Source organism: Macaca thibetana, chromosome 5, assembly GCF_024542745.1.
Source record: "Macaca thibetana thibetana isolate TM-01 chromosome 5, ASM2454274v1, whole genome shotgun sequence".
NCBI classification, from domain to species: Eukaryota; Metazoa; Chordata; class Mammalia; order Primates; family Cercopithecidae; genus Macaca; species Macaca thibetana.
Genome location: NC_065582.1, coordinates 130,291,604 through 130,305,604, shown reverse-complemented (window position 1 = coordinate 130,305,604; position 14,001 = coordinate 130,291,604). Strand labels below are relative to the sequence as shown.

Below are 14,001 nucleotides of genomic sequence, written 5' to 3'. Positions count from 1 at the left end.
TTCCTCCAGGGAGATCCTTGAGTACTTCTTTACCTTCCAGTCATTCAACCCCCAGCTGGCCTCCCATTCTCCTATTCATGTTAGCCTCAATGTCCAGCAACCATTCCTTCTAATTCACTTACTCTGTCTCTCCTCCCCTCTCACTCCCATCTTTTCAATTTCTCTCTCTAGTCTGGGCTATTACCCTTTCCCTCCTAAGGTGATTATATCTCTTTCACGGTAATATCAAAAACTAAAATATTAAACAAAACAAAACCCTCTCCCTTCCCTTGTGCAATCATTCCAAAAATGTTGACTAGGTGACTTCTGTGTGCTGCCTACTGTGCTGTTCAATGGGCTGCAATAGTGAAGACAGCAAGGTTCCTGCTCTCAAGGAGCTAAGAATCTGGAGGAAAAAGCGGATAAGTAAACAGGCATTGCAGTCTGGTCAAGGGGTATGAATAGGGCAAGCACAAAGTGCCGTGGAAGCACACTGAAGGGTTTGATGGTGGGGGATGGGAGATTCAGAGAAACCTCTCAGATGGAATGCTGCCTACCTAAAGCCCCATTTCTCTCCTTCCACCCCCCCAGTCAAGCTCCTGAAAGGATGGCCTTTATTGAGCCTTCCTTTCCCCACTTTCCATTCACTCCTTTAATCAATGCTCTGCAATACAGTTTCCACTCCCCCTACTCCATTGAGATCAACCACAGCACGGCCACCGGTGGCCTATATGCTGCCAGATCTGAAGGGCCATATGAAGTTCTCCTCCCACTTACTCCTTTAACTGTGCTCAACACGGTTAATACAAACTTTCTGGGCATCTTCTACTCCCCTTGGTGACTATAATATTACTCTCTTCTTTGACCATTTCTTTCCTTTCACCTCTCTGACCACAGTTTCTCAATCTTCTTAAGCACTTTCTCTGATGCTCACCTTCCCTTAAATGACTGTACTCCCCAAATTCCATCCTTCATCTTGTACCCTTTTGCACACAATATCTTTGGATGAGCTCTTTAATTCTACATGTTTGCAATACTATCTATGTGCTGATGACAGCTACATTATATCTCCAGCCCCATCTTCTCCTCTGAGCCTTAGACTTACATATCCAGCTACCATTCTGACATATCCACCTGGGTCTTTCCCAGACATTTCAAACCAATATGTCCCAAACTGAAATCGCCATTTTTCCCAGATGGGTTGTTTTTCCTCATTCTCCTATATTCTCAATATCAGTTGGTGACTCAGCTAACCAAGTAGTCATTAACCCATAAATATGGCAGTCATTTCTCCTTTTCCTTTCTGTCACCCTCCTACCTTCATCTAGTTCTACTGATTTATCCCCTAAATACTTGTCATACCTGCCCTTATCTCTTGATCCCTACACTACCAGTGCTCCAGTTCTGCTATTCATCCTCTCTGGGTGATTCTCTCAGCCTCTGAACTGATCTCCTCATTTCTAATATTATGCATTATCTTTGAAAACCAGAGATACTTTTTTTCTAAAAAAGCCAGCCATTCCACCCTTATGCCTAAAACCTTTGTTAGTATTCTATAACCTTAAAATAAAATTCCAAACTCCATACTACAGCATACAAGGCTCTGATAACCTCAAACTTACCAACCCTCTAACCTCATCTCTCATTAATTAATTCATTCAGTCAGTAAAAAAAAAAATTATTGAGTGTCTACCATGTGTCAGGTGTTATTGTAGGTGTTGTGGATATACAGAGAATAAAAGAGACAGTAAACAAAAAAAATCAATAAAATAGATAGTAGTTAGTATCAGAAAGAAAAACAAAGTCTAGAAGAGGAATACAAAATGTGTGGTAGGGGGTAGAGATTTACAATTTTAAACGGAATGGCATCCAGGCAAGACTTCAAGTAAAAGATCAAGCAATATATGTATACATATATGTGTATAAACACACATCTCTCTCTTATTCATATATATACGAATATGCATACCAGGCATATATATATATACACACACATGCATACCAGGCACTCTTCTGCCATAGAGCATTTGCACTTTGCTGTTCCCTCTGAAATTGTTCCTTCTCAGATATATACATATAAATTCAAGGAACAGCAAGGAGGCTTGGTGTCTGAGGCAGTGAGCAAGGGAGAAAACAATAGAATATTAATTAGAGGGGCACAGTAGTAGCTTAAAGGACGTTGTGAAATGTTACTTTGAGAAGAGAAGCCACTGGAAGCCACTGGAGGGGTTTAAGGAGAGAAGCAACATGATCTGAGTTCAATTTTATTAGGATCACTGTCTCTATTATATCAAGATTACAGAAAAAGGCAAGTATAGAAACAGTGAAACCAGTTAAGAGGCTATTGTGAGAATCCAGACAAAAGGATGATAATAATGGAACCAGACTGACAGCAGAGAAGTCACATTTGGAATTTACTGTTTCATGACGGAAGAGCTGGGAGGGGATTGTTAATGTACTAGATATGGGATGTGGGAGAAAGTGGGGAGTCAAAGGTGATGCTAAGTTTTTGGGCCACAGCAACTGGGAGAATGGGGTCGCCATTTAACCAAGATGAGAAAAATTAGGAGAGCAAATTAGGAAGAGGTGAAATTATGAGTTTGATATATAACAAAGATGGGAGACTTTTTCTGTGAAGGGCCAGACAGTAAATATCTGGCTTTTGAGAGTCACACATGGTCTACATGGCAACAATACAATGCTATTGTTGCAGCCAAGGTCAATACATAAACAAATAAGTGAGCCTGTGTTTCCATCAATGGTGACAATTGATTTCACATAATTTTCACATTATAAAATACTGGTTTTTATTTTTTCAATCATTTCAAAATGTAAAAGCCACTCTTAGATCATAAGCTGTACAAAAACAGGCAGTGGGCCAGATTTAGTCTGCTAACCCCTGATACAGAGCATGTTTAGATTTCAGCAATGTAATCTATGTCTTCTAACATGTAGTTCAGGGCTTCTTCCATGATAACACAATTCTTCACATGAAGTGGGGAAGGGCATTTTTCATGGCGTTTTTGCCACCAGCTCAGAGTCTGACTTGACTTACTTATTAGCAAACCAAATAGTGATTTTTTTAGGGAATATTTACCCCATAAACATAAAGCTCCATAACATACAATAAAATCTTATCAAGTATGCCAATACTTAAAATATTCCCAGCTTCTCAGGAATACATTCATGCAGAAATGAAGGAATACCCTTAAAGGCATACCTTCGCTCCAATGTCAGGTACAAACAGAAACTTATTAGCATTAGATGGCATAAAGACTCAAGATTAATTATTGGAAGGAGTCGAAAACTAGAAAAATAAACTTGAAATTGACAGAATGCTTTATGAATAAAATAATTGGTCTTGTCCTGGGAGTTTCAAAAGTTCAAATTTAAAGCTTAAGCTTTTTTAAAAAATAGGTTCACTTTAAAAAGAAAAGAGTCAGCAACTAGAAAAAGTATTATTCTAACAGAATAGATGTGTAGTCAGAAAAAAACTGAAAATTTTTAACAGAAGGGAAGGGAGGAAATACCAGTCACAGACTTGGTCAAATACAAAGAGATTTATTGAGTCAAAGACGTGCTTATGTTCCTAGGGAGCCCAGTGGTAGCACAATAATACAATCAGTGGCAGACCCAAATGATATTTTTAGAAGATCTTTTTCAATAAGTCAGTTCTGACTTTCAATCCATTCAATGGTTCATGCATGCTGCAGTTAATGCTAGTAGCTTTGGCATCAGACTCGAGGTAAAAATCTCTAGTCAGCAGTTTATTAATTGCATGATCATGGTTAAGCTGCTTAAAATCTCCAGGCTTCACTTTCCTCATCTATAAAGTGGGGATAAAGATACCTACCCCACATAATATTAAATGGGATAACATTATTAAGACCTTAAGCCAAGTCCCTGGCCCAGAGTAAATGCCCAATAAATGGAAATTGGGATGTTCTTAGATATGATACGTTAAAATTCTGGAAATTAGGATATTCTTAGATGCAGTACGTTAAAATTCTCTTCTGCATTTCATTAAGCTTCCAATTAGAGATTAGAATAAATGTCAAAAACAGATGTCTGAAATGATCCAAAAACCTAACCCTTCACGGACTTTACCAATACATGTAGGACACAATTAGGATACCGTACCTTCTCAAAGGCACATTGAGGGTTTCTGCAAACAGCAGGTTTGCAGATAACGATATCACCATGGCAACGGCAGTTCTGGCATGAATCGGGCTTCCAAATTGTGGCATCCTGCAAAGAGGCATAAGCTCTGACTTAAAAACTGATCAGTCAAGGCATGAGCACACAAAAGCAGCACCAACAATAGTCCCACATCCTGGACAATTAAAAGACAAAGAAAAGTCACAGGCACACCACACACAGTACTTGCTGGGCACTTATTAAACCCCACGAGGCAATATAATCAGTATAATCCATTTCACAACAGTCAACCCACGTAGCCAAAGACAAGGGGATACGGCAGAGAGCTGTCGATACCCAGAGTAAAAACCATCGATTGACCTGAAACCATAGGAGGACAAGTTGCTCCCTGACTTGAAGTTTCGCTTTGCTGTTAACTAGCAGAAACCATTGGAGCAGGTTTAAAGGAAAATGACACTTTGGACTAGCCCTAACCAGCATCCTAAAAGCAGTATTCACCACTAGATACTATAAGCACCACAGGCTTCATTTTTCAGCTCTTTGCTACTTCATCGTCTTAACATTCATCAGAAACAAGGATTTGAGTTAAGCAGTTGGATTTTTAAAGACAGATGCACCAACACATGTATGTGTGACTATTTTGTGCCTGGCTGGGTGCTGGGCATATTGAGGTATAAATGAAGCATAAGTGTGGGCAGTATCCACAAGGATCTCACAAATTATTTGGGGTCATGAACATGAGAGAATTAAATAAACATAAGTTAATGTTACTATGTTATTACGTCACAAATTGGAAAGGAAAACAATGGTCGCAAACAGAAAAGTGAACCCTGGCTCCGTTAAGGGTCTCAGAAATTGCTTCCCTATTTCTCATCTTCCCTCATGCTGAATCCACATTTCAGTTATGCCCATTTTGAAGTAACTTTGAAACCAACTATCTCATAGCTTCCACAGAAACCTGTTTCTGGGTCCATTGAAAGGCTGCTCTGATGACTTCAAATTGAAACACTAAAGACCCCATGGACTGTCCTCAGATTCATTTTCCCAGAGATTTCCTAACCCAAATTCCTATTAGAATTGAAAGCAGCCATACTATTTGGCTAAATTTCAAACACTAAATCTTTTTGAAGAGTGCTGTCCATGTTATTCTCTGGTTTAAAAGTATACACTGCTCAGATGATGGGTGCACCAAAATCTCAGAAATCATCACTAAAGTACGTCTCCATGTAAACACCACCTGTTCCCAAAAACTCTATTGGAAAAAAAAAATTTAAAAAACCCTCAAAGCCAAAAAATAAATAAATAAATACAACTATTTCATGGCTTATCTTTACCTCTGTTGAGATAAAATGCAGACCCCATAAGCTGACCCTGTCTCCCCAGCCTTGACAACTTGGTCAACACTATTGGACAACCCCAGCCTCCTCTTTCCTGGTCTCATATCTCATTCTCCCCTGGATTCCTACTCTTCCCTGACTTTTCCTGAGAAGAGTTTGCAACCAAGAAGCTTATTCTTAGTCTCAACACCTCAGAGATGAATCATTCCTAACCCTTAACTGCCATTCAGGTATAGCTTTTCACTAGCCCTCTGTGACCTCACTTTTTCCTGCATGCACTATTATACAGTTGTTTTGTTTTGTTTTGTTTTGTAACAGGGTCTCACTGTGTCACCAGGCTGAAGTGCGGTGGCATGATCACAGCTCACTGCAGCCTCAACCTCCCAGGCTCAAGTGATCTTCCCACCTCAGCCTCCCAAGTAGCTGGGACTACAGGCATGCACCACCACACCCAGAAAAATTTTGTATTTTTTGTAAAGACAGTTTCACCATGTTGACCAGGCTGGTGACAAACTCCTAGGCTCAAGCAATCTGCCTACCTCAGATTCCCAAAATACTGAGCCTGCAGGCATGAGCCACTGCACCCGGCCCTGTCACACTTTATTGCACTCATTTATATTCCTGTTAGCCTTACTGGACCAGACTGTGGGTGCCTGAAGTGGGAACGCTCCTTGGCCTGGCACACTACAGATCCTTAGGAAGCAAGAGTTCATAGTTCCTAAGTTGCTTAATGAAGACCTGTTCCCTCCTTTCTCAACTTTCTCACCCTGTTTTCCTCAGTCAACCAGTAGTTGAAGTCCTACTAAAATACTTTAGGGAAGAGTAAGATAAGTTTCCAAGCTCCTGACAGAGTCCTGAGAACACCAGCATTCAATTAGAGCTGAGATGAGCTAGAAACTGGTGGATGCTAGCAATGGACATTTTCACACAAAATGGCAAAAACCAAATGTGATGATTCATTTCATATGCCAGCTTAGCTAGGCTATGGTGCCCACTTCTTTGGTCAAACACTAGTCTCAATGTTGCTGTGAAGGTACTTTGTTGAGGAGAGTATCATGAACAATCGGCTGACTTTTAAGCAAAGGAGATGACCCTCTGTAATACGGGTGCACTCATCCAATCAGTTAGTGACCTTAACCACACAAACTGAGGTTTCCTGGAAAAAAAGGGAATTCAGCCTCAAGACTAAAATATAGCATTTCTGCCCAAGTTTCCAGCCTGCTGATCTGCTCTATAATACAGTTTGAACTTGCCAGTCCCAACAATCGCATGAGCCAATTCCTTAAAATAAATCTCTCTCCCTCTGTCTTAGAGAGGTATCCAATAGGACATATATGTATATATTATCGATTCTCTGGAGAACCAAGACTAATATACCAACATTGGTGTAGATTTACATGGATATGCACAACATTTCCAAGCAAAATATAAAATCATCCTTTAAAGTCAAGAAATGCTAGCTAAATTCATAACCTCTCGGGGAATGTGCTTCAAACTCTGGGGCCTCTCCAAAGTCATTTAGGAAATATATAATCTATCTGAGATGAGATTACATTCCCAATATCTGATTTACAAAAATACTGAATCGAAGCAGAAAAGCACCAGAACTTGGCTTAGAATACCTCTGAATTTCTTTCTTTTTATTGCCATAGCACATTCTTCAAATTTGGCAATAGTGTGACAACTACAGTCTACTCTTAACCCAAAGAGCAAGGATAAGAAGGTGAGGAAAAACAAATTTTATTCCCAAGCACAATGTAGTATGTTTCCTGCTGATTTCAAGAAAACAATCTTGGTTTCAGGATACAGATTAAATAAAAATGACAACTTCACAAAACCAGCAGCTACTATTCATTGATCAGTTACTTACGCTCCCCGCTCTGGGAGCAGGAAGTGCTGATCACAGGGACAATTGTGGAATAGAGGGAGGGTGGCTTTTCCCACCTCTGCCATCTTCCTGCAAAGCTGGAGAAAGTATCTGTAGTCAATGCTACACAAAGCCCTTACATACATGTCAACCCTATGAAACTGACACTATTATTATGATTCTGATTTTACAGATGAGAAAACAGGATGAGCGAGATTGAACCACTTGCCCAAGTTCACAGAGTTCTTAGGAGACCTAAGGACTCAGGCTCTGGAGACGGACTGACCAGGTTTGAATCCTGGTGACACCATTTATTAACTGAGTCTGTTATTGAGTTAACACGTCCATGCCCAGGTTCCTCATCTGTAAAATAGAAATGAGAAAGTACATATTCAATAAGTTTATTGAAAGCATCAAAGGAGATGCTGTATTTAAAGATAAGTCAACGGTGTCTGGCACTTATTAAGGGATCATTAAATGTAATTTATTTTTAATCCAAATGTTTTCTATTATGTCACAGGCATTCAGCAATGTCTTCTAACTATTTCATTTTCTCAAAGGGAAAACAGTCCTATAAGTACTTTGACTTTCCCATCTTCTCATTCCAGTCTACATAAGTAAAACCTAGCAGAGAGAAATCATTACTTAATTAGGACCCTAGCATTTAGAGGATCCAGAACATTGCTGAATAAGAGAGAAATGAATCTATAGGTTGAGTTTTCAAGACTACTTGGGAAATTCAAAAAGTCTCTATCTCTCTAAGCTGGCATAATCATGAGCCATGTCTTTGACCTAGACATTGGTTGGCCACGCCAGCTTATATGTACTCCTTTAAACTTCGTATGACTCTAAGTGCCAGTCATATTTATTCTCTCCAGATGCAACATTCTTACTTCTTGAGGTGAAGTTCTTCTCTGCACTTCCATTATTTTGACAGTGACACCCAAAGCAGTCCACTATACGTTTAAGCAGTCCTCAGTCACTAGACTTGGCTTCCTAAACTGTAAACAGTATCTTGTAAGAACATGGAGTAGGTTGTTCACTTTCATTCACAAAACCACACTTTTTCTTTATATTAATTCAAAGTTTAAATGTATCTGGGCTTAGGAAGCCTTCCTGATATGTTTACATATCTGTCTTCCCAGCAGACTATGACTCTTCAAGCAAGGAGATCTCATTTGATTCCTCTTTGTATATCTCAAAATTCACTTAGCACAGTTTCTGAATGTTGGCTGAATTAATTAATAATCAACCCTGAGTTTGTTTACCTGCACACAATAGATAATACCTTATCTATTCATAAGAATTGAGATACTCCAGTTAGGTTGTGAGAGCTTGAGAAAACAATGTTTAAATGATGTCACTACAAAATCTTTATAACGTTGAATGTCATTACTCCATTGATGTCAAACTATGTTTAAAGAAAAATTTTCTTCATCTAGGTGTTGGACCTATCAAAAATCTTCCTTGTATTGGCTGGGCGTGGTGGCTCATGCCTGTAATCCCAGCACTTTGGGAGGCCGAGGCGGGCGGATCATGAGGTCAGGAGATCGAGACCATCCTGGCTAACACGATGAAACCCCATCTCTACTAAAAACACAAAATATTAGCCGGGCATGGTGGCGGGAGCCTGTAGTCCCAGCTACTTGGGAGGCTGAGGCAGGAGAATGGCGTGAACCCAGGAGGCAGAGCTTTCAGTGAGCCGAGATCGCACCACTGCACTCCAGCCTGGGTGACAGAGCAACACTCCATCTCAAAAAAAAAAAAAAAAAACTTCCTTGTATTAATATCTCCATGAAACTAAATAATGTATTATGGTTAATTTTAAGTAAAATGAGTTCTTTACCAAGGCCTGGACACATGGCCATGTTTTTCAGGTCTAAATCTTTAGAAATCAATTATATGGTCACATAAAGTTGCTTTATGAAAGCAGGGAAGCTAGAGTTCCTCAATAGCTAGAACTTTGGATAAAGCCATAAAATCCAAAGTAATAACATTGTAAACTAAGTTTTACAGATTTTCCACGTTGCTATTGCAATTCCGACACTTTAAAGTCCTCCTTTCCAATCTAACACACACTCAGCAAAAGAAATAACTCTTAAAATAGCTTTTCACTAGAAGATAGATAAGGATTAGATTATGACAAGCCTAAAAAGCAATCAAAATATAATTGTAAACAGCTTTTAATATTTTTAATAATATATGAATAAAATCTTCTTGCAGATAATATAATGCCTCCATCCCCAAATACTTCAAAGTAATAGCAAGGTGCTTTAAAAAAAAACTTGTTTCACTTGGGTAAGTATTTACTGAATATTTGATTAGTGCTAAAAATAAACAATAAATATATCCTTAATCAGTACTCAAATTTCTGGGGGGGGGGGGAGAGAATTATTTATAGAATTCTAAAGAGCAGTATATCAACTGTCAACATAAATTTTCTTTCATCTAAATGGTGTAATAACCCTACTTTAATTATTGATTAATTCATCTCATTTTAAATTCCCTTGGCTTCTTAGACTAAAAGTGAGAAAGAAAGTATAAAGCTCCCCAAAAGCTGTGTTTTCAAATTACAAAACAGTATGTAGAATATAATATTTTTGTGACAAAAATATATCTATGTGCATAGAAACAAACTGTGGAATTATATAAACCCGTAAGTGAGGGGTAGATAACTCTGTGTGTAAGTTCCAGATGATTTTTTGTTTTCCTTTATCCTTATCTGTATTTTTCATTTTTCAACAACAAAGATATATAATTTTTATATATATAATTTATGTGATCTTTTGGAGTTACTTTTACAATATAAGGTGCCCAGGCATGGTGGCTCACGCTTGTAATCCCAGCCCTTTGGGAGACCAAAGAGGGTGAATCACGAGGTCAGGAGTCTGAGACCAGCCTGGCTAACATGGTGAAACTCCATCTCCACTAAAAATAGAAACAAAATTGCTGGGCGTGGTGGCAGGTGCCTGTTATCCCAGCTACTCAGAAGGCTGAGGCAGGAGACTCGTTTGAACCTGGGAGGCGGAGGTTGCAGTGAGCCGAGTTCGTGCCACTACACTCCAGCACTGGCAACAGTGTGAGACTCCATCTCAAAAAATGATAATAATAAAATAAAATATAAGGTAAAAAACAAAAATGTTATGCTTTTTCTCCCAGCCGACTATAGATAGATGAACTCTGGTCTACGGAGTTGAACTGTCATGGGGGAGGGAATTTAAATAAAAACCACTTAGCAAATACATAACAGTAGCAATTTATCTAAATTTCCTGAGCTATCCCCTAACCTTCTTGTACTTAGCAAAAGTTTTGAAAATTAACAGTGTTTCCTACTTGCCCTTCAAAGCAGCGAACAGGACGCAATATTCAACTAAGTCTCATGTCTTCATTTCTGGAGGTTCATTTTCCTGACAAGTCTGGTTTTCAGGAAAGATAATCTATAAAAAAGGGTTCTTTGACCCAGCTCCCATTTGGGCACAGAAATAATGGTCCTTGTTTGTCAGGGAACGATAAAGAAAGGAATCAATAACTTTCATAAAGTTATTTTAGAGTGCAATTCTTTCCCCAAGTGCCCTTCTTCAGACAGCTTTGATAAACAATACGTTTTCTATTTGTTCTCAATTTAAAGTTCATGTAAAGCTCCTCATTCTGTCCCAAATAAAAAGGAGCAGAGGACACTCATCGTTAAGAAAAGATGTGAGACTTTGTATTTACATTAAATTCTCTCCTTTCAGGAGGAGCAAATACAGGTTAATTAAAAAACAAAATTGTGATCCACTTCCTGTTTGAGACCTCTTTCAAAGGCTTGTTTCATATAATACCCCCTTAAGAAGTTTCTTGTTTTACACATCAAAAACCTAAGTAGTTTCCCATTTCAACATCCTGGCATGATTAGCTTCTACCTGATCTCCTCCTCCAGCTGTCTTAAAATGATAAACCTGAAGGCATGGCTCTAAGAGTATCAACTTGTATACAGAAACAACAGCGTGAATCACAGATGAAAAGATTGCTGCTAATTATAGCTTAAAAATGTCTTTGTGCAAGAGACCCTGAACAGCATAGTAAGTTAGCATCATGCTTTGGTAGAGAAGTCTTAGAACAGTGTAGTACCAAGGGTGGAGGCAGGGAGATGGAAAGAAAGGGACAAGCTACCTCCAAGTGCTTCCCAGGTCCTCCACATACTCATGATGGTACCACTTCTCACAGCGTCCTGTGAAACTGACATCATGACTCGGATTTTATAAATGAGGGAATGAGGTGTGAAAAGGCAGAGTGAATTGTCCAGAGCTCAGCTATTAATAGGAGCGGCTAGATCTGGGATTCAAACCCAACCTTTTTTTTTTTTTTTTTAATTCTGTGCTGTTATCATATAATATCAATAACAATGCCTTATATTGTATAGTCTTATCATTTCAAATCTCTCTTACTTCTACTCTCTGACTTTAACAGACTACCCAGGCAGGACACACTAGGGCAGTGCTACCTGCATTTACAGATAAAGGGACTGTGATGCTTAAGTGACTTACTTGCCCAGTACATTCGCATGCCTGCAACAGCATACTCCCACCCTTCTTAATCTAACTTCCACACATCCTCAGGGTCTTAGTTGAAATATCACTTCCTCAGATTGGCCTTTTCTGCCTCCTTCACTTGGTAAATATTCCCCTACCTCATGTCTCAAAGCTCCACCTGCTTCCACAAAGCCAGGCTTAGTCCTCTCAGTTTTGTTTTACATAGGAAAAGAAAAACAAACAAGGACAAAGAGGGCACCTTCTGGTTTCCAGATTCTTTGGCATTTTCACATTTTTATTTCTTCCTAAAACCTTTGAGATAGATTTTATCATCTCCATTTTACAGACAAGGAAACCAAGGTTCAGAGAGGTTAAGTAATATCCCAAAGCTTGTAACTGATGATATTAATGCCTATATTTCAGCCAGTGTCCATTTGATTTTAAGGCTTATGTTTTCCCACCAAACCCACCTCCATACCCACAGGCTTGGTTTATGAACATAGGTTACACACCACACTAAGTCAGGTAGCAATGCTAACATGGTAGAATAAGTTCATTTACTTCTTAGCTTTAGGACCTTGCACAAATCTCTTAGCTTTTCTGAGTCTCTGTTTCCTCATATGCAAACTAAGAGTAAGATTGGACCCAATCAGGTGACAATAAAGATGAAATAAGCTAATGTACTTGTATCAGCACAGTGACTTGTCCTTAGGAAGTACTCAATAAATGTTAGCTATGAGCTTGGTCTGTGACAGAGGGAGTAGGTGTAGCATTTAGACCTATAGAAAATCCCTGCTGGAATTTCCAGTTTCCAAGATAAGAAGAAGATAACTTTTCCATTGCTTAAATGTTGGTACATATTCCACTACTGAGTGCTATAGAAACTGTACTTCTAGAGTGGTACACACACATACACACACAAAATAGGATATCTTCAAAATATAGAATAAAATACCCAGAGAATGTGCTCCTCTTCATTCCAAATTCTGAAGCAATAGAAATACAGGTTCAGTTCTGTAACTGTTCTATTTTTTACACCCAGTTTTCCACTTGTTGTAACATAATCCTGTAATAGTGAGAGCCTGATCTAAGAGAACCCCAGTGACAGATTAACCATTATAAATTCCCAGAGATGTTAACCACAGAAGTTCCACTATGAGTAAAACATCTGCCTCATCTTTCCACTTTAAGTAATCCAGATATTAGGGAGACTTTACTGTAGCTTAAGCTTATAATTTTTTTTTTTTTTTTTTTTTTTTTTTTTTTTTTTTTTTTTTTTTTTTTTGAGACAGAGTCTCGCTTTGTCATCCAAGGCTGGAGTGCAATGGTGTGATCTCAGCTCACTGCAAGCTCCCCCTCCCAGGTTCATGCCATTCTCCTGCCTCAGCCTCCCAAGTAGCTGGGACTACAGGCGCCTGCCAGCACACCTGGCTAACTTTTTGTATTTTTAGTAGAGACGGGGTTTCACTGTGTTAGCCTGGATGGTCTCAATCTCCTGAACTCATGATCCACCCACCTCGGCCTTATAATTTCCTTCTTTCTCTATTAATTTAGCTCCCAGAGACTTCATTTCATATTCCTAAGGCAAATGGGCAGAAAAAAGTAAACATTCAAAATGTTTGCACATGAAATTAAATTATAGCTATACCGTTATCTCTCATATTAAAATTATTTATTTTCTTGGCATCTTCCTCCACTAGATCATTATCATTCATTTTATAATTAGTTTTTGACTTGTCTCTCTCCCTTCCTAAGAGTAGGGACAATTTATTTATATATAGGTAGCTTTGTATTCTTGTAGTGACTAAACCATAGCAGGCACTTAATGTTTTTGAATGAGTTGATGGATGGATAGATGGGCAAATATTCTCAAATTTAGAGAATTGCTAACTATTCTGTGATGTCATTGCTGAAAAGTCGGATACACGGATGACAGCATTCAGTTCAACATACTGCCCTTGAAAATCTTTGCTGCTGCAATGGCCATCTTCAACCTATGCTGTTTGAGATCTTGCCTTCTAGATTAATAGCTCAGTCAAGACCTTTGCTCTAAAAGAGTTTCTCTACTTCTGACTGAATGCCAGGCCAGTGCTATTGTGATCTGGCATGCCACAGCTGTGTCATATCATTTGAAGCTCTGCTGCATGTT

The 14,001-nt window shown here is 38.8% G+C and overlaps 1 protein-coding gene across 1 annotated transcript in view; it reads right to left on the bottom strand.

Moving 5' to 3' along the window:
- LOC126955312 (extracellular matrix organizing protein FRAS1) overlaps nucleotides 1–14,001 on the bottom strand; it is a 344,588-nt gene that overhangs the window by 182,906 nt on the left and 147,681 nt on the right. The window contains exon 3 of the mRNA XM_050791751.1: nucleotides 4,120–4,227. Within this exon, the coding sequence (XP_050647708.1) occupies nucleotides 4,120–4,227 (108 nt within the window). The remainder of the gene's footprint in view (nucleotides 1–4,119; nucleotides 4,228–14,001) is intronic.